Source organism: Mandrillus leucophaeus, unplaced genomic scaffold (genome assembly GCF_000951045.1).
Source record: "Mandrillus leucophaeus isolate KB7577 unplaced genomic scaffold, Mleu.le_1.0 Scaffold501, whole genome shotgun sequence".
NCBI lineage: Eukaryota > Metazoa > Chordata > Mammalia > Primates > Cercopithecidae > Mandrillus > Mandrillus leucophaeus.
In genome coordinates, this window is record NW_012105377.1 from 1,460,269 (window position 1) to 1,482,963 (window position 22,695).

The following is a 22,695-nucleotide window of genomic DNA, read 5'->3' on the forward strand; positions in this document are numbered from 1 at the left end:
TTGAGATCACATTTGGTAATTATGGTCATTGGTCAGCTGGGATTATGAGCTCTCTCGAGAGAATGAATTTCCCTCCAATTAACAGAAGAGTATATTGAATCACTGATTAGATTGTTTTAAAGGAAGAGAGAAAATGTTTCTCCCTTTTATCTAAGTAGTTATAAGAAAAGGTCTTACAGGTAAAATTATATTATGTGTTTTCTAAATTAAATAAATAAATAACCAAAAGATCCTGACTGAAATTACCTGTAAAAATGCAGGGTCCTCCTCCAAACCAGAAAATCCAGGGATTAATTAACACAGACTTACAGCAATACTTTCTTATTTTGTGTTCTTCAACAGAGTAATAACCTCCAGTGACTCTGGCACACTGAAATTGGCTAGGATGGGATCATGAAGGAAGGGGTTGTGGGGTAATAGTAGTGGAAGGACAAGCAACTGGCTATGCTTATAGAAGAATCTGCATCTCTCTGAGCTTCATTTTCCACCCTGAACAATGCTGACAATAATATGTAGGTTTCAGAGTTGCTGTGACTCCTGAATGGATCTGTGTTTGTAGGAACTAGTACCTGCACAGAGAAAAGAGCACAGCTAATCTTGGTTCTTCCTGTCTTCTTGGAAGGTGTTTGTTTCCTAGCTGAACAAGTTGCAGCTGAATTGTAGATAACAGCTTTTGCTTTTAATTTCAAAAATTCTGTGTGGCAAAATCTTGATAATTGTTGAATCTGGGTAACAAGTATATGGGAATTTATTGTATACTATTTTCTCTATTTTTGTGTGTGTTCAAAATTATTTATCAGAAAAAAAATTTAAGTGCGAATCTGAAAAAAACCCAACACTTTGCGTTATTTCTAGTCCAGAATTTCATTTTATATTGTATGTTTCATTTTACATTGTATTTTTAAATTAGTGAATATTTAAATATAAAGAAATATACATTATGTACTATATAGGGAGTGGATGGGCAGCGACTGGTCCTGGAGAACAATCCATGTCAGTCTTCACATTTTTGCGTGGAATTTTTCTTTATTATGAAACAATCTAAAGAAAATATGACAGTGTTGATGTTTGTTAATTCTGTTTGTTGGGTTCATGGATTTTTTGAAGTTTTTATATTTAAAAATTTTTTACATTGATGTACAATCACCATATTGTTTCCCAAAATAATTATAATACAAATAATGCAGCTGTTTTTAAAAAGGTAAAAATAGTTTCTATACCACCATCAAGACATATTCATCTTTAACATGAAGTGAAAATCATTGCATATGTCTTTCTATTTTTATACAAATAGGATATATTGGCCGGGCTTGGTGGCTTACGCCTGTAATCCCAGCACTTTGGGAGGCTGAGGCGGGCGGATCACCTGAGGTCAGGAGTTTGAGACCAGCCTGGACAACGTGGTGAAACCCTGTCTCTACTAAAAATACAAAAATTAGCCAGGCGTGGTTGTGCGCACCTGTAGTCCCAGCTACTTGGGAGGCTGAGTCAGGAGAATCATTCGAACCTGGGAGGTGGAGGTTGCAGTGAGCCAAGATCGCACCACTGCACTCCAGCCTAGGTGACAGAGCAAGACTCTGTCTAAAAAAAAAAAAAAAAGAATCGATTAAAAAGAAATGCTTTTATAAAATATAGAATTGTTAAATAAGCAGCACGCCATTGGCCTGAGGCTTTCTCCCTACTTTGAGTTCCTATGTGGAAAACTAACTTTGTACATAAACAAATCTAACTCGAGTATATTTTTTGTAATACCCAGGTTTCAGCCAATCACAGGCAGCCAGCTCATCACACCATGCCCAAATAAAGCAGATGCAGAGCTGTAACCAATCGAGTGATTTTGGTTTTTTACTTCTGTGATCAGTTTATAAAAACTGCAGCTCATGCTGCTGGATAGAGCTCTGTGAACCTCTGCTGGTTCTGAGTGCTGCCTGATTCGTGAGTTGTTTGTTGTTCAGGTAAACTGTTAAATTTATCTAAAGTTTTAACAGGATGATACTATATATGCTTTTTAAAATAAAAAAATTATGATATTTTTAACAGAAGAAACTGTAGTGAAAGTGAAGGAATTGCTGAACTTGACATCAGTATTTCTTCATCCTGAGAGATAACAGGTTCTAAACAAGTCTTCCAAACTAAGAGAAAAGATTCTGAATACATCTTGAGATCAAGATTTTTAAAGCATACATTAATTTAGACAGAGGCTCCCTATTATAAAGGATGGAGCACTGGGCACTTTTACATTACCTATAGTTTCACTTCTACTCATATCCCAATTTTTATTATTTGTTTATTATTTATTTATTTATTGAGACAGTCTTGCTCTGTCACCCCAGGCTGGAGTGCAGTGGTGCAATCTCAGCTCACTGCAACCTCTGCCTCCTGGGTTCAAGCGATTCCCCTGCCTCAGCCTCCCAAGTAGCTGGGATTACAGGCATGCACCATGCCAGCCAGCTAATTTTTGTATTTTTAGTAGAGATGGGGTTTCACCATATTGCCCAACCTAGTCTCAAACTCCTGACCTCAGGTGATCCTCCCACCTTGTCCTCCCAAAGTGCTGGGATTACAGGCATGAGCCACTGCACCCGGCCTATTTTTTATTATTTTTTTTTAATTTTGGAGACAGGGTCACACTCTGTCACACGGGCTGGAGTGTAGTGGTATGATCAAGCTCACTGCAACCTCAGCCTCCCAGGCTCAAGCAGTCCTTCCACCTCAGCCTCCCATGTACCTGGGACTACAAACACGCACCACCCAGCTTTTTTTTTTTGCGGAGGGGTAGAGTTAGGGTCTCACTATGTTACCCAGGCTGATCTCAAACTCCTAGGCTCAAGGCATCCTCCCACCTCAGCCTCCCAAAGTGCTGGGATTACAGGCATAAGCCACTATACCCAGCCCCAATTTTAAAAATATGTTTATATTGTGAGGATCTATAACACATTTGCATTGGGTTTTGTAAACTTCATTTCCGATACAATTTTTTTTTTTTTTTTTGAGATGGAGTCTTGCTCTGTTGCCCAGGCTAGAGTGCAGTGGTACGATGTTGGCTCACTGCAACCTCAGCCTCCCAGGTTCAAGCAATTCTTCTGCCTCAGGCTCCTTAGTAGCTGGGATTACAGGCGTGTACCACCATGCCCAGCTAATTTTTGTATTTTTAGTGGAGACAGGTTTCACCATGTTGGTCAGGCTGGTCTCAAACTCCTGACCTCGTGATCCACCCGCCTCGGCCTCCCAAAGTGCTGGGATTACAGGTGTGAGACACCACGCCTGGCCATTTCAGATATAATTTACTCTCAGTTTTATAACTAAATGAAATCATGATGAATCACTGGTTATTTTACCATGGCATCTCAAGTATCAACTTTTGATTCATCCTTTGATTGGCTAGATTTTGTCAATGTGTTTGTTTGTTTCCAAGAAGGGCTCATTTCCTGTGTCTTTTTATGTTTGAAATGTCTATGTTTCTTTCCAGACAGTCCCTGACTCACAATGGTTTGACTTAACCATTTTTTAACTTTATAACGGCGCAGAGACAATACACATTCAGTATGCTCAATTTTTGGTGTGGTTACACCCAAGTAAACACATCATCAACATAAATTGAAAATATTGTAAGTCCAACATGTGTTTTCAGCTTATGATATTTGCAACTTACCATGAGTTCATTGTACATTGGGGAGCATCTGTACTTGAATGACCATTTGGCTGGCTATACCATTTTTGAGCCAATTTCCTTACCTCCGGATTATATAGCCCTTGCTCCATTCACTGCTAGCATCTAATGTGGCTGTAGAGAAGTCTAAGGTTGGTTTCAAAATTTCTGGCTGGGTGCAGTGGCTCACGCCTGTAATTCCAGCACTTTGGGAGGCCAAGGCGGGCAGATCACTTGAGGTCAGGAGTTCAAGACCAGGCTGACCAACATTGTAAAACCCCATCTCTACTAAAAAGACAAAAAATTAGCCGGATGTGGTATCGTGCACCTTTAATCCCAGTTACTTGTGAGGGTGAGGCAGGTGAATCACTTGTAACCCCAGAGGTGGAGGTTGCAGTGAGCCGAGATTGTGCCATTGCACTCCAGCCTGGGGCAACAAGAGGGAAACTCCATCTAAAAAAAAATTTCTTCCTTGCAATTGATTTGCTTTTTCTGCCTGGAGTCCTAAAGTATCCTTTCTATTCCTGAAGTGTAATAATTCAGGCTATATCATTGTTAAGCTCTGTATCAATTTTTCATGGAACCTGGTGCATTCCTTCTGTTTCTATCCTTTCTATTGGAATAATCTGTTGTTCTTAATTTCAGGGTTTTTTTCCCCCCATTATAAATGCTTTTTCCTTCCCATTTTGTAATTCTCTACTTCGAAGACACCAATTATTCTTACACTGTCTCATCTTTGTTCTCCATAATGGTTATATTATCTTGTTTTAATTTCTCCTCTGTTTTCTTCATTCACGTACTTGTCTAAATGATTAAAATGTAACTGATTTATAAATGAAAGTGTAGCATGGTATAAACAGAAGCATGTTAGGTATGAGGATATTTGGATTCTAACTTGGCCAAGTCTTTCTTAAAGAGGTTTTCTTGCTTGAAAAATAGGAAAACAACTATCCCTCCCTCCTGCCCCCAGTATTTTTGGAGCTATGAAATAATATACATGTAGTAGTCCACGCGGGTTCTGACACAGGGTTGCTACTCAAAAGATGCTGGTAGTTATTACTTATTCCTCCATTCAAGATGGAGAAGGGGTGGTGTTAGAATTCAAGTTCCATACACATTTTACATTATAATTGTTCTGGAAGTCACAATGCATGAAGGATAGATAGTACCTTTTTCCCTCTGTTATAAAAGGAAATTTAACCTTCATGAGAAAACGAGATAAACAGAAGCACTTTAAAACATTCTGTTTGGAATGTATTTTGTGGAATCTCAGCTTATTTTCTGTTGTTGGTATTCATTTTCAAGTTTATATTAAATCTTGGTAATGCATGGAAACCCACCAACTAGTGAACCATCCTTGATCAATACTTGGTCAGATATGAAAGGAAATTTAAGATAATGATTCTAATCTCATTAAGACTTTAGACTGCTTTAAAATGTAGCATTTATTTAAAATTTAGTATGCAACAACTGACTTTAAATGAGTTTTAATGGCTGGGCACAGTGGCTCACGCCTGTAATCCCAGCACTTTGGGAGGCCAAGGTGGGAGGATTACTTGAGTCTGGGAGTTTAAGACCAGGCTGGGCAACACAGGGAGACTCCATCTCTAATTTAATAAAATAAAATAAGTGTTAGGTAGTTTATTTGTAGATAAAGTGTATGTTTAGTAATATTTAAAATAGATCTCAGTTTTGAAAATGACTTAAATGGTGTTAACATTTGAATTTCACTAAAATACAGGCTCCATGAGGACAGGATTTTAATGAATAATAATGATAGTTATTATTATTATTTGAGACAGGGTCTTTCTCTGTCACCCAGGCTGGAGTGCAGTGGCATGATCACAGCTCTCTGCAACCTTGACCTCCTGAGCTTAAGTGGTTCTCCTGCCTCAGCCTCCTGAGTAGCTGGGAATACAAGTGCATGCCAGCATGCCCACCAAATTTTTTTTATTTTTTGTAGAGCTGGGGTCTCACTTTGTTGCTCAGGCTGGTCTTAAACTCCTGTGCTCAAGCACTCCTCCCACCTCGGCCTCCCAAAGTGCTGGGATTATAGGCACGAGCCACTATACCTGGCCCTGAATTATTGCATATATTAATTGACAATATTTTTGTGGCCATTTGAGAGCTAATGATACAGTTAATTATGTTATAATGCATGTTTTGAAAGTAAGCATTATTCCAACAAAATTGACATATATTAGGGAATGATTTGGGCATAATACAACTTTCGTGTTTGCTTATGCATGTTTTACCCAGAAGAAACACAGGGTGAATGCATTAAATCGCAACTAGCTGACCTAAGCTATGTAGGGATACACAAAATGCAAAATGCAAACACATACTTCTCAAACATCTACCAGCTCTCTTGGTTTGCTATGTATTATTCCGAAAATTTATACTTTGCTGTCCTTTCACGCTTGTGAACTTTGCTATATAAAAACATGCTCATTCTAGGATTTAAGGGCTGAGAAAGAGTGCAGTTTTTTATTCCTTCTTCCACCACTTCGCCGTAACTCACAAATTGCAACCATTCCCATACCACTTCCCTAGCAAAATTTTGGCCTTTTTTTTTTTAAGATCAAGTGCCATATTTGTGTATGTTAAACCATTTAAGATAGATAGATAGATAGATAGATAGATAGATAGATAGATAGATAGATAGAACTATGCTATTGTTTTTATTAAATTGCTATCATTTAAAGAATGTGCCACTGATGAAGATTTAACGTGTTATATCCCTAACCCCATTTTCTTGTGAGCCCTGTGGTTGTTACTGCACAGTTTAGTATAGTGCAGTGACTGTTCAGAATCACATGTTGTTGTGTTACAGTAGAATTGACTCTACTTGATTAAAGTAGCGTAGGAGTGCTATTAAGTGTCATGCTGTCGAGACAATAAGGGTGACATCTACATCTGGCATTCTCTCTACTAAAAGAGTCCACCTGGTTATTTAGCCAGAAAAAAAGAAAAGGCAGAGATTATGGCCAATTAGCTATCATACATGATCTTGTTAGGGCTGTTTGCCAGGAAGGAACTTGAGGACTTGATCTAAACATAGAAAAAGTGAGTTCATTTTCTGCATATAGGTCACTTGGAGTACAGGAAAGCACAGGTGTCTACCATTGATTCATATAATGAAACGACTGCTTAATGTATCTAGTTTCTCTTGCATCTTTCATCAGGAATCTCTCTTTAGTAAACTTACTGCATGATGTCATAGCAGCTCATCAAAAGGGAGTGGCTTCCTGCTTATGCCTTTAACCATTTACAGGATATGGAGAAGAACTTGAGCAGAGCCTGTCAATTATTTAAAACAGTCTAATGGCAAGCTTGAGAAGTAGAGATTTACTGCTGCTTCTTCAAATTAAGGATTTTTGCAACTATAGGGCTGAGTCACTCAACTTGTAGGACACACCCTCCTAGCCCTCTGAGCCTCAAAAAACTGTAGTTTCTTAAGAAGACATTTAAATTATTGAATCTAAACTGAAGAAAGAAAATAAGAATGTTGTTGATTTGTTTTGTTCCAGTAAATCCAGATATTTGTTGAAATTATACATGTAGCAGGATATTTTGGTGGTGAAGAGAGCAGACACTGGCTTCTGCCTGCCTGGAAGTGAATCTGGGCTCTATCATTCGCGTTTTGTTAGGCAACCAACTTAACTTTCCTAATACCTCAATTTTCTCATCTTTAAAAACCGGACAATAAAACTATCTGCTCAGTAAATGCTAGATGCTAGTAGTAGCACATGAGGATGAAGAAGATGAGAGCTGGATATTGCCTTCCCAATGCTGAAGTCATCTGGCCTTGGTGGCATCACACAATTTGAAGAAATACAGAGGTTAATTATTTTGAGTTTCTCTGGGCTGTATTTTGAGTGTCAATCTCTGAATATATCTGAAACAGTTAAGTATTTGCCCTATCTTTAGGGCTCAGTGTTACAAAGAACTGACTGATCAACCATGAAAACCATGGTATTCCAGGAATTTTGGAGATTGGTATATGAATGTCATAACTTTTCTGGAAGTTACCATGTGTTCAAATGCTTAACGGTATGGTGACTACCTGACTGTATGAAAGGAAAACCTCTTCAGTGACACTGGGAACCACAGTGAATTTAATGTAATTCCCAGCGTCTCTCATAGGGTCTTGTTTTCCAGGTTCTATCAAGGAACGATTCTCACCTGATTTTCCTGATTTAAATCTAGGAAGGATTGAGTGTCTTCACCCTCACAGATCTATATTCTAATTCCATTGTAAAATATAGATTATTAGATTAATGAAAAGCCTCATATACAGTGAGTACTTATAACTGTTTATGTGTGTGTTCAGTTTTCTGTTGCTGTGTAAAAAATGACTACAAACTTAACATCTTAAAACAATAAACATTTGTTATCAGTTTTTGTGGGTTGAGAGTCCAGGCACTGTTGAGCTGGATCTTCTGCTCAGGACCTCCCAAGCCTGCAATCAAGCTGTCAGACACTCTGAGCCTCTTCTTCGGAGTTTAGGGTCCTCTTCCACGCTTCTCAGATGGTTCACAGAATACAGTTCCTTGTGGTTGTAGTACTAAAGTCCCAGTTATCTTGCTAACTGTTGGCTGGGACTTCTTCAGGCTCATAGAGGCTGCCTGCTGTTCCTTTCCTTGTAAACCCCACAGGCAGTTCACGTATGGATGTTCGCCTTCTTCCAGTAGGAGCACACCGATCACTCTGACATCCAATCTCTCTCCAGTCCTATGATGGAGTCCTATATAACTTAACATAATCATGAGAGTGACTATTCCACCACCATTTGCTGTATAATGTTACCTAATCAAGGGAGCATCTATCCCATTCCATTCACAGGTTCTGCCCACACTCAGGGAGAGGGAATGACACAGGGCATGTATCCCAGGAGGGCGGGAATGTTGAGAGCATCTTAGAATTCTGCCTGCCACAGTGTGTGATAAAATGAGAGATAAATCATGTATAGAGATAAATGTGATGTTAGCTGAGACATGAGAACAGAAAAATGTCCAGTGTAGCCTGTCCGCATGGTCTTTGATTTCCTCAAGTCTCAAGGAGACTCCAAGATCTCATTGATAAGGAGGATCAAAGGCATGCTGCAGCCTAAGAGACTGGTGGTACATGAAGAGTCTCCAAGTATTGTGTGAAAGCAAAGGCTGGCATGGATACTCTGGAATCCACATCAGAAGATGAAATGAGAAAATTAAACCGTGTAATATAATGCTTGGGAAGGGGGAACTCTCCTCAGGCAAAAGGAAAAAAGTGATACTTCCCTTGGTAGGCTAAAGGAGCCAAGTGCTATACTGGGGTTGGCCACCCCTGTAGGCAGAAACCAGATGGTGACATCTATGCTTTGGGTAACATCTGACTGATGGCAGCATATGAATATTGTAACCAATACCACTTACATTTCCGTCAACACTCTGTTCTGAATCTTGGATAATTCTTCCACATTTATACACTTATGCATTATACATATGCAATGTTTGCATAGCATTATGCCAAGTCTTCTCATTTCTTCTGTTACTTGAGAGACTCTAGACCAGCATTGTCCAATAGAAATATAATGTAAGTCACATAAGCAACATTTTTTTAAAGTAAGAACAAGTGAAGACAGCTTTAATAATAGGTTTTACTTAACCCACTATTTCTAAACCTATCATTTCAATATGTAATCAATATAAACATTAATGACTTATTCTTTACTTTTTTTTTGAGGCTGAGTCTCACTCTGCAGCTTATTGCAACCTCTGCCTCCCAGGTTCAAGCAATTCTCCTGCCTCAGCCTCCCAAGTAGCTGGGATTATAGGCGCCCACCATCACACCTGGCTCATTTTTGTATTTTTAGTAGAGATGGGGGTCTCACCATGTTGACCAGGCTGGTCTTGAACTCCTGGCCTCAAGTGATCCATCCTCCTCAGCCTCCCAAAGTGCTGGAATTACAGGCGTGAGCCACCGCGCCCAGCCTATTCTTTACTTTTATACAGTCTTCACAATCTATTGTGAAGACTTTCATTTCTCCCTGTGCTCTTTTTCAGTAACCTTAACAACCCCAGTTTTTATTTAGCATTGACCTGTGTGATGTGTGATAGTAACTGCTAACTCTCTCTCCCTTTATCCTACCCTTTATCCTCTGCTGTAAATTCTGCTAGACTCAGAGAATCAGATTAAACATGGCTAAAACTGAGTTCCTTTTTCCTCTGACTTATTCCCTAACTTCAAGATCTTGCATAACTCTAAAATGTCTTCAACCCTTCTTTGTTCCTCTGTCTCAATAGATCCTTTCACTTCTTCTTCATAGTCTAATACATGCTTCCTTTTTTTTTTTTCTTTTTAATTCAACAACTAAACTGTTGATTCAGGAGCTTTCTGACTTACTAACCCTTATTCCCAAGCTTATTTCAAACATGGTTTTTCTACTTGTGCAATTTACTAAAGACCACTTTGTGCTAGACAGAGGAATATTTCAAATATATTTAAATATATATATACACACACACACAAAATGATCATTAAAGCTGTTATTCTACACACACACACACACACACACACACACACACACACACACTCCACCTAAGCTCATTTTTTTAATGCTTGAATATGTAACCCAACTGAAAAAAATTAAAAAATTGTGATGCTTTAAAAAGGAAAAATACATAATGGTCAGTATGACACAATCTATGATGGAGGCTATGTAGACAGATAATAAAGGCCATTAAAAACTCAGCTTACAAGATGCACTTCAAGCTACCATGGTCAGGAAAGGCTGCTGCAAAATGTCCACGAGCCTTCATCCCTCTCAGACTGATGAGTGTACGGAAGGAAAACATCTTTTCACCAGGGCAAAGGATGGAAGTGAGAACACATGAAGAGAAAATGTACCTTTCCAGCTCCTTAAAAACAAGGATTAAAATCCAGATCCTTTATTATGTGGAATGTTCTGGTGTCTCTTTTCCCTCCCCCGCCCCCACCTGTCACCTCCTTCCTATCTCTTAGATTTGTTCAACAGTTCTTAACCCTGGTTGAATATCAAAATCCCTGGGAAGTTTGTGAAAAAATTTAGTAGCCCGCTGACAAAACAGGCCAATTAAGTAACAGTCTCTGGAGTTGGGCCCCAAACACCTGGTGTTAAGACCTGCAGTTCTGCCACTCGGCTCTATAGTTTGACCTATGTTTGGAATCATCTTCTACTCCACATCATATGGAGTCATGTCATTTTAGAGCTCTTATGATGTCCAATTCTTTCATTTTACCAATGAAGAAACCAGTCTAAGGAGATTAAAATCACATAGCTATCTAGGGATACAGCTAAGACTAGAACCCTTCTCTTGAGTAGTAATCAAGCTGGATAGACTAGATAAGAGAATGGTGAGCTAACACCAGCACTACATCCCACCAACAGAAAACAGGACAGAAGCACATGACGTTGAGTAATCAGCATGGAAGGACAGCCAGCTGTCAGGCAAAAATGGACAAAGCTGAAGTCCTACAAACATGTTTGGCGAGGGTAATTCAGACGTCATTCAGGAATAGCATAAAACAATGCCTGTCAAACTTTAGTGTGCACAAGAATCAACTGAAAGCTTATTAGAAATTCATCTTCCTGGGTCCTACTCCAGTGAGTCTGGCTCAGTTTTCTTGGGTTGGGCCAGAGAAGGGGCATGTTTAACAGGTTACCCAGGTGATTCTGATGCAGGTGATCTGAGGACACCCTTGCAGTTCAGGAAGCACTAAACATTGAGGTAGAAGATTGATGATGGCTTCCCAGAAACAGGCTCTTTGACCACTAGACAATGAAGACTTAGGAGTAGCATGGTTACTGGTCTGTATCTACCACCAGTAGGAAGTCAGAACACACAAGATAGGGGAGAATAACACAGAGATCACCCCTGCAGAAATGAGTTAAGTTTAGAATTTATAATTTAAAGATTGATAGCAGCCAAAAGTGACTCATCAGTATTTCTGTCTTCAGTTGTAATCATCTGGGGGAAAGAAGGTTTTTGAAAACTATACTCTCGGCCGGGCGCACTGGCTCATGCCTGCAATCCCAACACTTTGGGAGGCCGAGGCGGGCGGATCACTTGAGGTTGAGTTCATGACCAGCCTGGCCAACATGGTGAAACCCCATCCCTACTAAAAATACAAAAATTAGCTGGGGTGGTGGCGCATGCCTGTAATCCCAGCTACTTAGGAGGCTGAGGCAGGAGAATCACTTGAACCCGGGAGGCGGAGATTGCAGTGAGCCGAGATTGCACCACTGCACTCCAGCCTGGATGACAGAGCGAGACTCTGTCTCAAAAAAAAAAAAAAAAAAACAAACAAACCACCACCAACAAAACTATACTCTCCTAATGGCCCAACTCTGTAACACAAAACCAACAAGTATAGTGATGCTATTTCTATATTGTTTTCAAATTTGCAAATCATATTTAATATAGATTTCTGTTTCAACCTCCAGTACTCTTTAGGTAGATAGAATAGGATGATATTTCCTCTGCTTTACTGATGAATTAACATGCCGGAGCTCACCTATGTGGCAGAGAGGAGGCTAAAGCTACATTTTCTAAATCTTTTTGTAGTGGAAGGAAAATAATGTGGTATAGACTATGAGCTTTGGAATCAGGCAGACCTGGGTGCAATCTTAGTTCCATTATAAGCAATGTGGCCTTGAACAACTTACTTTTTCTCTGAATTTAAATTTTCTTATCTGTAAAATGGAGATAATGGTACTTTCCTCCTGGGGTTGTTAAATGAGATAATTTTAAAAATATGCCTGGCACATAGTTGCTGGGTAAATATACCACCTCAAGGACAAGTCGAAAAAAACAGCTTAAGAAATGAGAATTTAGCTTAGGGAGCACATGCCAAAGTTGAGAGCTGATCCCAATTAATGAGTAGAATATTGATGGAATTTTGAGTTTGTGGGTTGCTTAGCAACCAAAACTCACTCAATACCACTGACTGCCCGGGTTGTTGTTTTTAATCAAAGCACTAAACTGTTCTTAAGGAGTTCAAGGTTGTGAACAGACAAAAGGATTCCCTTATGCATTTGGGGTAGTGCCAGGCATTTTGAAAAAGTGATGCCCCAGCTCCTCTGTGTGTTTGCACTTAAACATCTTGGACATTTGGATCTCCCCAGTTCTGTGCCCATAGATGACAGAAGATGTTACAGCATCTGTTACATTGGATAGAGTGAGAAGGGAGAAGGCAGAGTGCTTGCACTTCTATACCAATGTATTAAGCCAAACTTATGGAATGCCAGGGCTCAGAAATACAAAAGCATTTGTCTTTGCCCCTGCTGCCCTTTAGAATTTCAGTCTAGGAGAGGAAACCAGTCAATATTGAATAATACAGCAAATTATTCATGAGCAGCTCTCTGTGTCCCCAGCAATATTCTAAGAGTTACAAACTGAACAGTACAAGAACATATTACAGTAAGTCTGAAATATCCATGGTTAGGATTTTTATTTTCTTGGCAAAGCAGCCCTGGAAGAATATCCCAGTTAGGTTCTCCAAAACATTAATATTTGATTCACAGTCTTGAGAGCTGGCACTGAATGTTGGAGAGGGTCTAAAGAGGGGCGGAGGGGAACTGGAGCTCCATGCCACCACCTCTTTTACCTGAAGCCAGAGACTCAACCAATCTGTGCCCTTCTTTTCTCATTTGTAAGCTGGGCGTAATGACTTAGATTCTGCCTCCCTTGTGGCAATGAGTGTGATGCAATGAGATAATAAATGCATAAGTTCTATTGCAGTAAATGCAGTTTCTAGCTAATTTGCCAGCAGGTTTACACTGCATGTCATTGAGCACCCTTGTATCTGCATTTACATTTCCTATTCCTGTATAACTCATAATCTTAACAATTTAAAGAGAAAAAAAAACAGATGAGCTTGGAACAACTGTGTTTATTTGCACTTGAGTTTGTCTTCATCATTTGTAGCTCAGTGTGCTAACTTCTTTTGCAGTGAAGATCAACTTTAGTGCTTAGGAAAGAAATGCATTGTGCCACTTTGGCATGTGAACATTTATTTACGCAAAACATAACCTCAGGCCTACAGGCCTTTAAGGCAGACAGCTGGTTGATGAATCATGTTGAACATTCATATAGTGCTGCTGGCACATGTCAGAAGGACACTCCTGCTCATCACCTGCCCCTGTCAGTTCTTCCACTTCTAATAAAGCATATCTGTTTTGGTGACCAAATAAAAACACACCAAGTGGAGAAGGGCTGGGTGTGGAGTAATTTAATCAGGGCAAGTCAGCACACTGCATTGAGCGGTACAGTATCAAGGATAAAAAGATGGGTTGGTAACAGCTGAATGAAACGAAGTAGATTAGAAAAGGCGGAAGCACAGTTCCCCTTATAATCATAATGGGTCATGACCCTGGAATGTAGGAGCCCCAATATATCCTACAAATCAAGATTTTTAAGGAGACAGGATTCCCAAAAGTTCCCTTCTGAATTGCCACGAACGTTTTACATGGCCTTTCTCTATTAGCATCATTTAACATTTCGCTGAGGAATATAAATTTTTAAGGAAGTTCAAACCAAAGTTCAGAGCTCCACTAGCAAATCTTTTTAATACTGGCTTTCGTGGGTGTGTTTGGTATCCTGAAGAATTGATTGATTTAAAATGCCCTACTTTTGAAACAGCAGGGAGACTGACATTTGCAGCCTGGTATTTTGCAGTTCTCACTACTCATTGTATTTTTAAAATAATTTTTTCTTTGTTGTCATAGCCAGTAGAATAGAATTTTGTGCTTTGTTTAAAAGAGGAGAAACTGAATATGTTCAGGATGCTGGCCTGTCTTGAACTTCATCACCATCATCTCATAGATTGATTGGTGGGGAGAATAATTAGGGATATGCAGGATGTTTGAAATGTAATTGAAAACAAGTAAAAACAACAATATGACTATAAGTTGTAAGTCTAAGTTTTTTTTCTTTTTTTTTAAATGATTCACCTGGCAGTGTTCTTAAAGTCCTTACTTACTGAGAAAAGAATCACTATATAAGATGAAAAATCAGGAACTTCAACAACAGCTCCTTTATTTCCATTTCTACTTCTGTTGGTGATTACACTGTTCCATCTTTGTTTACTCCAGCTAAGTCATTTTCACCTCTGTGTATTTTTTCCCCGATGGGGCAAGATCTGTGATATCTGATAGTTTATTAACAGGTGTGCTGGAAATAATCTATTTCAAAAATAAAACACTAAATATAGCACACAAGTTCAAGGCTTTTGAATGTTACCATGGTTTTAAAAAAATCAATGTCATGAATGCTTTACACTGAAATCATTTATTGTTAGGAAACCGGGTGGCAAATGATACATATATCCTGTAGCTCTGTTATCATGGCTAATGCTCTCCTGACTCAGATTACATATTAGCATTTCCACCATATGGCTGAAAGGCTAGAGAATATATGTGCAGAGGAACAGAGCTGGTAATATTTTTGACCATCTGGTAAATAAATACGTAAGTAACAGGAATATTAATATTTATTTAGTCATATGATGCAAACTTTAACCTGAAATAACTACTAATACAACAAAGTAGTACTACATTTATGTTTCTCAAATAATTTCAATCTAATTTATTAAACATTTTCATAGTCAATTAATGCTCTTAGAATGTGACTTCTAATTATGTTTCTTATGTTTATTGATACAGTAGGGTTCCTTATCATGCCAAATTTAAAAATCTTTCATGAGAGGCCACATGATTGGACCCAGCACATGGACATGAGTGCCAAAGTTCTGCTCTGCCAGTGACCACTGTGTGGCCTGGGATAAATTACCTGACTTCTCTAAGCCTCAAATTCATGTGTAAGTGGTGAATAACCTATTATCAGATAGTATCCCTCAAAGGGTGGGCCATGGAGAACCATGGATTAACACATCAGAATCACATGGGGAGCTTAAAATACAAACATCTGGGCCCTGCCTGCAACGATTCTGATTCATGTATCTGGGAGCAGTCCATGAATCTGCAATTTTTATATATATATACACACACACACGTATACACACACACATACACACATACATATACGTGTGTGTGTATGTGTAAATATATATATATATTTTTAATACAGAGTCTTACTCTTTCACCTAGGCTGAAGTGCAGTGGTGCGATCTCGGCTCACTGAAGCCTCTGTCTCCCAAGTCCAAGTGATTCTTGTGCCTCAGCATCTTGAGTAGCTGGGATCCCAGGCGCACGCCACCACGCCCGGGTAATTTTTATATTTTTAGTAGAGACGGGGTTTCGCCATGTTGGCCAGGATGGTCTCAAACGTCCGGACTCAAGTGATCCACCCGCCTCAGCCTCCCAAAGGGATAGGATTCCAGGCACATGCCACCTCGCCCGGCCCACATTTTTAGTCACTGTCCCAAGTGATTCTGAGGTATACTGAATCACTCCCATAGAGACGAGATTAATATAGAGCACTTAGCTACCTTGAAAAATATGTAGCTAATTTTAATAAATATACTTTTTAGACCATAGAAATTTAACACCCAACAGCACTTGTGCTTAAAATACTCTGAGTTCGGCCGGGCGCAGTGGCTCATGCCTGTAATCCCAGCACTTTGGGAGGCCGAGACGGGCAGATCACGAGGTCAGGAGATCGAGACCATCCTGGCTAACACGGTGAAACCCCGTCTCTACTAAAAAATACAAAAAACTAGCCGGGCGAGGTGGCGCCTGTAGTCCCAGCTACTCGGGAGGCTGAGGCAGGAGAATGGCGTAACCCGGGAGGCGGAGCTTGCAGTGAGTTAAGATCCGGTCACTGCACTCCAGCCTGGGCGACAGAGCCAGACTCGTCTCAAAAAAAAAAGAAAAAAAAAAATACTCTTCAGTTCATAGAAAATAGGAGGTCAGCTTGCTAAGTAATGCTGCTGATCATTAAGTATACCTCACAATTCTTCTTTTTGTTTAATTAGATCCTTTACCTTTTTTTCCCTTGCATAGGAAATAGCAAAATATTTGCGGACTGGATCCAAATCAGGAGCCCAGATGAACTTAAAGAAGCGAGCCTGGAATTCTTAGTTTTTCAAGATCCATACACACGAAGCCTTTAATCAGCACCAACTCCAGTGTCCAGGTTTTTTCTGGTTTTGTGAAGACTGAGCAAAACTCTCATGATGGAAAGAAAACCAAAGGACTTAGTTACCTGTTTCAGTGTCATCTAAAGTCAACTGAAAAGTGAAGCAGGCAGTAATATAGCCATGGAAAGAAATTCAACTTTATGGAAGAACCTAATAGATGAACACCCAGTCTGCACAACCTGGAAACAAGAGGCTGAAGGAGCCATTTATCATCTTGCCAGTATTTTGTTTGTAGTAGGTTTCATGGGTGGCAGTGGATTCTTCGGGCTCCTTTATGTCTTCAGTTTGCTGGGGTTGGGTTTTCTCTGTTCTGCTGTCTGGGCTTGGGTAGATGTCTGTGCAGCTGACATATTTTCCTGGAATTTTGTACTGTTTGTCATCTGCTTCATGCAATTTGTTCATATTGCATATCAAGTTCGCAGCATAACCTTTGCCCGAGAATTCCAAGTGCTGTACAGCTCCCTTTTCCAGCCCCTGGGGATCTCTTTGCCTGTCTTCAGAACGATTGCTTTGAGCTCTGAAGTGGTTACTTTGGAAAAGGAACACTGTTATGCCATGCAGGGGAAAACTTCCATTGATAAACTCTCCTTGCTTGTTTCAGGAAGGTTTGTACCTTTGGTGCTTGCATGTCTTTCCTCAAGTATTAGTTGTTTGTATTTCTTTCCACTATATTTTTCCATCTCAGTATTGCATAGTCTTGGGTGGCATTTAGCACCCTGAGGCTTGAGGAAGTCTTCGATACATGAGTCACAGACATAGCCGTTTAGAGTATACGGCATTATTTACTTGAAGCAGAAAATAATCAAGAGCCTTAATATTTCATCTTAGACATCAAATTACATGAATCTTAAAATTAAAGTATGAATTTGTTTATCTGGATATGGTATTTGTTTCCTAGATAATTACTGAAAGTCAAGAAGAGGATGATGTCAGCTTGAATTAATAGAATGCTTATATTGGCGTGCAAAGTATTTTAAAGACTCTTTGATAGGGCATTCTTTTAAGTAACAGAGAACATTTAAATTTTATGATTATCTTTTTTTCTTCAGTAAATTCTAGCAATTGTCCATAAGAAACAGGCTAGGGGGACACTTCAGGCACATACATAGAAATCTAAACTTTGAAAACAGGCCAAGTGTGGTGGCTCACACCTATAATCCCAGCACTTTGGGAGGCCGAGGCAGGATAATCACCTGAGGTCAGTGGTTCAAGACCACCCTGGCCAACATTGTGAAACTCCCGTCTCTACTAAAAATACAAAAACAAAATTATCCAGGCATGGTGGTATGTGCCTGTAGTCCCAGCTACTCGGGAGGGTGAGGCAGGATAATTGCTTGAGCCTGGGTGGGAGGCGGAGGTTGCAGTGAGCTGAGATCGCGCCACTACACTCCAGCCTAAGCAACAGAATGAGACACTATCTCAAAAATAAAATAAACTTTGAAAACAAAGTTTGGGAGAGGAAACAATAGTGGGATTACTCATGGTTTTCAAAAAGTTAAAACTTTGGCTTACAGGCCAAGCGTGGTGGCTCATACCTGTAATCCCAGGACTTTGGGAGGCCAAGGCTAGTGGATCACTTGAGGTCAGGAGTTCGAGACCAGCCTGGCCAACATGGTGAAACCCCATCTCTACTAAAAATACAAAAAACTTAGCTGGACATCGTGGTACACGCTTGTAATCCCAGCTACTCAGGAGGCTGAGGCATGAGAATCGCTTCAACCTGGGAGGAGGAGGTTGCAGGGAGCCAAGATCATGCCACTGCACTCCACGCTGGGCAACAGAGTGAGACTCCGTCTCAAAAAATAAATAAATAAAAATTTGGTTAACAGAGGTACTTGCAGAACTCCTCTATGTTCTTAAATGTTTCCCTACTTAATGTAAAATCTGACAGAGTCCATTAAAACGTTTTATTGAAGCATAATATGCATGCATAAATAGATATATATCATAAATGTACAACTTGATGCATTTTCTGAATTTCACTCAATATTCCAGAATCCTGACTGTGTAAGGAACATGAGAACATGAATCTCACAGGATATTATGTCACTTATTATAATGTATGAATTTAATATTTGCCTTTCAAAATCGTAAAGGGCAAAAGAGTCATCAGGGATCTGAAATACACTTCCTCTACCCCCTACCCCTCCCCAATTATGTGCTGTCTTTCTCTTTCCCTTATAAAAGTTGTTCCTGTGTTTTGATAGGATCAGAGTGACAGTTGATGGCGAATTTCTGCATTACATTTTCCCCCTTCAGTTCCTGGATTCTCCTGAGTGGGATTCACTGAGACCCACAGAGGAAGGCATTTTTCAGGTAAGGGATACCAGACCACACAGTTAGCACTCCCTCTTTCAAACAGATGTTTGTTTAATAATAGGTAACCAAACAGAACAGTGGATAAGGCAAGAATATTTTAAGACTTTGGAATGCACTTTGCAGCATACATGACTTCCCAATTCTGGTGGACTCCTGATGATTAATGCTACTTTACAGGTCCAGTGATGAGAAGAGCAGGTGCTACATATGACAGAAAGGAGGCTGTGATCAATACTTTAAGCTATACTTTGCATAACTGCATATTTAGGAATTGAAATATAATTGAGATTTGACTAAACACTGCTAATGCGACAGTCTAGAAAACATCAAGAACAAAAACTGCTCTTATTAAAAAATAAATGATTTTTAAAATTTAAAATGCCAGTGGATTTCACTTGTTTTCCAGCAACAGAATGCTAAACTAACTGTCATTACTCTGCTGCCACGTCTGGCAGTTTTGAAAGATAATCATTTCAGCAGGTTTCATTTATTTCGTTACACAGTTTTCTTATAAATATATGTGTGTATGCAGCAAACTCAAGTATGTATGCAAATTAGGTATATACATTCTATTTTCTACTACAGAAACTGCATTAGGGTTAAATGTCTGCAGTCTTCAGAATTGACTTGGAAATATTTCTGTAACATTAGTCAACTTTTTAAAAAAAATATCAAGTAGTTCTCCCTTCAATAAAAGAAATATAGATACTGGAACTTAGAAAAACAGATAGATTGAAGATGGCTAGAACATTTTGATTATTCATATTATAAATTATATATGTAGTAACAAATTTTATAGTTTCGATTTTTGCAATATATTGTAGGTCAGTGGGCTTTTTCCACCTAAAAAAAAGGCAGCAGGTGAAATTAATTTAACATTTGGGGTAGAAAAAATGTGGCAGAAGTTTTCTTGCTTCCACATCTGTTTATGTGTGGTCTTGTGTTTTCTAGGTAACCCTCACTGCAGAAACTGATTGTCGATATGTGTCTTGGAGGAGAAAGAAATTGTATCTGCTCTTTGCTCAGCATCGTTATATCTCCCGCTTGTTTTCAGTGCTAATTGGCAGTGACATTGCAGATAAACTCTATGCCTTGAATGACAGGGTATATATAGGAAAAAGATATCACTATGATATTCGGCTACCCAACTTCTATCAAATGTCAAGTCCAGAAATACGCAGATCACCCCTGACACAACATTTTCGGAATTCCAGACGATACTGTGATAAATGACATCAAAGTCTGAAATTTATAAGTATAAAAAAAGACTCTCTCTTCATCATTCCCCAAATGAAATAGGAAAATACAAAAAAAAAGAGCTCCCTAATATTTTTATAAATCAAATTCAGAAGTCAGATACCATTGCTAACTGTTTTATTCCTTTCAACAACTGCATTGTAAATAAATTTTACAAATTTGTCTTGTATTTCGTATTGTTATAATTGAGGAGGGGGTGGATAACTATGGGCAGTTTGCCGTTTTCTGCATCAAAACTGGGAGAATGAAATTCCACATTCTCAGTTCTTTTCTCACATTTACTCAAATGCATTGTCTTGCCCTATAGACTCAGCGGTTGCTTCTCAAGAAGCAGCCAGCAAGTATTCTCAGCCTGAGGGTGGGTTGCTACTGTCCACATAAGCATTTCCAGAATTCACTTTTTTGCTACAACCTCCAGTGAAAGCAAGATGTATTACTGTGGTGGGCAGCAATTATTTATTTTAAATGCGCAGTTACTTGATATGGCTAAAAAGTAGAATAAATGCAAGAGATAATATGTGAATCTTGAAGCCTATTTTATTGCTACAAAATAAAATAACATTTAAAAAGAAGCATTTGGTGGAAAACAAAGCTGCCTGATCATTACTAAAAGAGTACTCCTAAACCAATAGTAAAAATGTTGCATGGTGTTTCAGTTTCAGGTGTTCAGCGGAAAGAGCTTTCAGTGGTGTGAATGGGCAGCGAGGGTTCACCGGGACAGCACAGCCCATCACACAAACACAAGGGTCTGCCTCACAGCAAGTGCTTCAGCTTTGTGAATTTAAGAAAGAACCCTAGTTGCAGATCTGATCCCTTCCTCTGGAAAACTGGTTTTCTGAAGATCACATGCAGCCTATATTCTCTGATACATTATCAGATATTTAACAAGTATATATTGAGCACCTTCTGTGGCTCTAGGTGCTGACCTGGGCATGGGGATACATCAGGTAACAGATGGAGATCCCACCCCTCATAGAGCTTACATTCTGGGGATGTGGGAGACATAATAAAGTAAATCAGGAAAAACCTGTATTTAGAAGGTGATAGTACCAAAGGGAGTGATAAATTAGAGAAGATGGGTAAGAAAGGGCATTGCAATTTTCATAGGGTGGTCAAGGAAAGCCTCCACAAGAAGGAATGTTTGAATGAAGACCTGAAAGAGGCAATGGAAGAATCCATGCAGATATCCGGGGGAAGAGCAATTTGGGCAAAGGGGACAGCAACTGAGCAGGCCCTTAGGCATGAGCATGACTGGCCTGTTCCAGGAGCAGCTGGAAGGCTAGCGTGGCTGGCACAGAATGAACAGAAACTAACTGCGGGCGGACTGGGTAAGGCCTAAATAAGTCATGGTAAGGATTTTGATTTTTTTCTAAGAGTGACCAGAAGCCATTGTAGGGTCTGAAGTAGAATAGTGATATGATCTGCCCCATGTTTTAATAGGATCACTCTGGCTAGCCTGCTGAGAATAGGCTAGGGGGAGGAGAAAAAAGAGTGAACTTGGAAAGTAAAATGAGGATTAAGAGTGAGATGCCTGCTAGACACTGAAATAGAGTAGATAGCTGGAGATAAGAGCCTGGAGTTCCAAAGAAAAGTCTGGGCTCTAGACAGCTTTGGGAGTATTTAGCATATACATGGTGTTTAAAGCCATTAGTCTCCATGAGATGGCCAAGAGTGAGTGTAGATTCAGAAGAAAAATGGTCTGAAGGCTTGCCTTGGAGCACTCCATTTTTAAGGGAACAAAGAGATGGGGAAGAGTCAGCAAAGGATTTGAGGAGGAGCAGCCAATGAGGTGGAAAGAAAATCAGGAGAGCCTGGGATCCTGGAAGCCAAGCAAAGAGAATTTCTGGGAGAAGGGAGTGATGGAACTGTCTCAGATGTGGCTGAGAGGCCTGAGAATGAACCACTGGGTTAAGCAACATGGAAGTCATGGGGGAACTTAACAAGAGCAGTTTTGGTGGAGTGAGCAGGAACGAAGACTAAAGCAGGCTGAAGGAGAATGAGAGGCACGAAGTTGGAACAGTAAGGGTAGGTAAGGTTTTCAAGGAGTTTTGATGTGAACCGAAAAAGAAATGGTCAACAGCCTGGGCAGCAAGTGGGGTCAAGAGAGGGGATTGTTACTGATTTTCAGATAACATGGCACATTTGCATGCAGACGGAAATGATCCAGAAGTGAGGAGTGAACTGCGGGAGTGATGACCTTGAGCAGGTGATGGGATCCAGTGGCCTTAAACAGAAATGTGGACAATTCTTCATTAATAAAAAGAGAAGAGTATCTGGGAGAGTAGCTGCTGGCAAGTGGGAGATGTGGTGAGAGGTTGTGGTATACAAACACAATTTTCAGCCACAGAAAA

At 39.6% G+C, this 22,695-nt stretch overlaps 1 protein-coding gene across 2 annotated transcripts; it reads left to right on the forward strand.

Moving 5' to 3' along the window:
- Positions 1-1,892: 1,892 nt before the first annotated feature.
- POPDC3 (popeye domain containing 3) lies at positions 1,893-20,513 on the forward strand. Of its 2 annotated transcripts, XR_001007807.1 has the most exons (4): positions 1,893-1,955; positions 16,632-17,002; positions 18,976-19,084; positions 20,039-20,513. XR_001007807.1 is itself a non-coding variant. In XM_011996082.1 (3 exons), the coding sequence occupies exons 1-3, from the start codon at positions 16,889-16,891 to the stop codon at positions 20,318-20,320; spliced, it is 876 nt and encodes a 291-aa protein (XP_011851472.1). In that variant the 5' UTR covers positions 16,630-16,888; the 3' UTR covers positions 20,321-20,513. The 2 variants fall into 2 exon arrangements, 1 of the variants encoding a protein (XP_011851472.1); XM_011996082.1 differs by lacking the exon at positions 1,893-1,955 and having other exon boundaries at positions 16,630-17,373.
- The last annotated feature ends 2,182 nt before the right edge of the window (positions 20,514-22,695 follow it).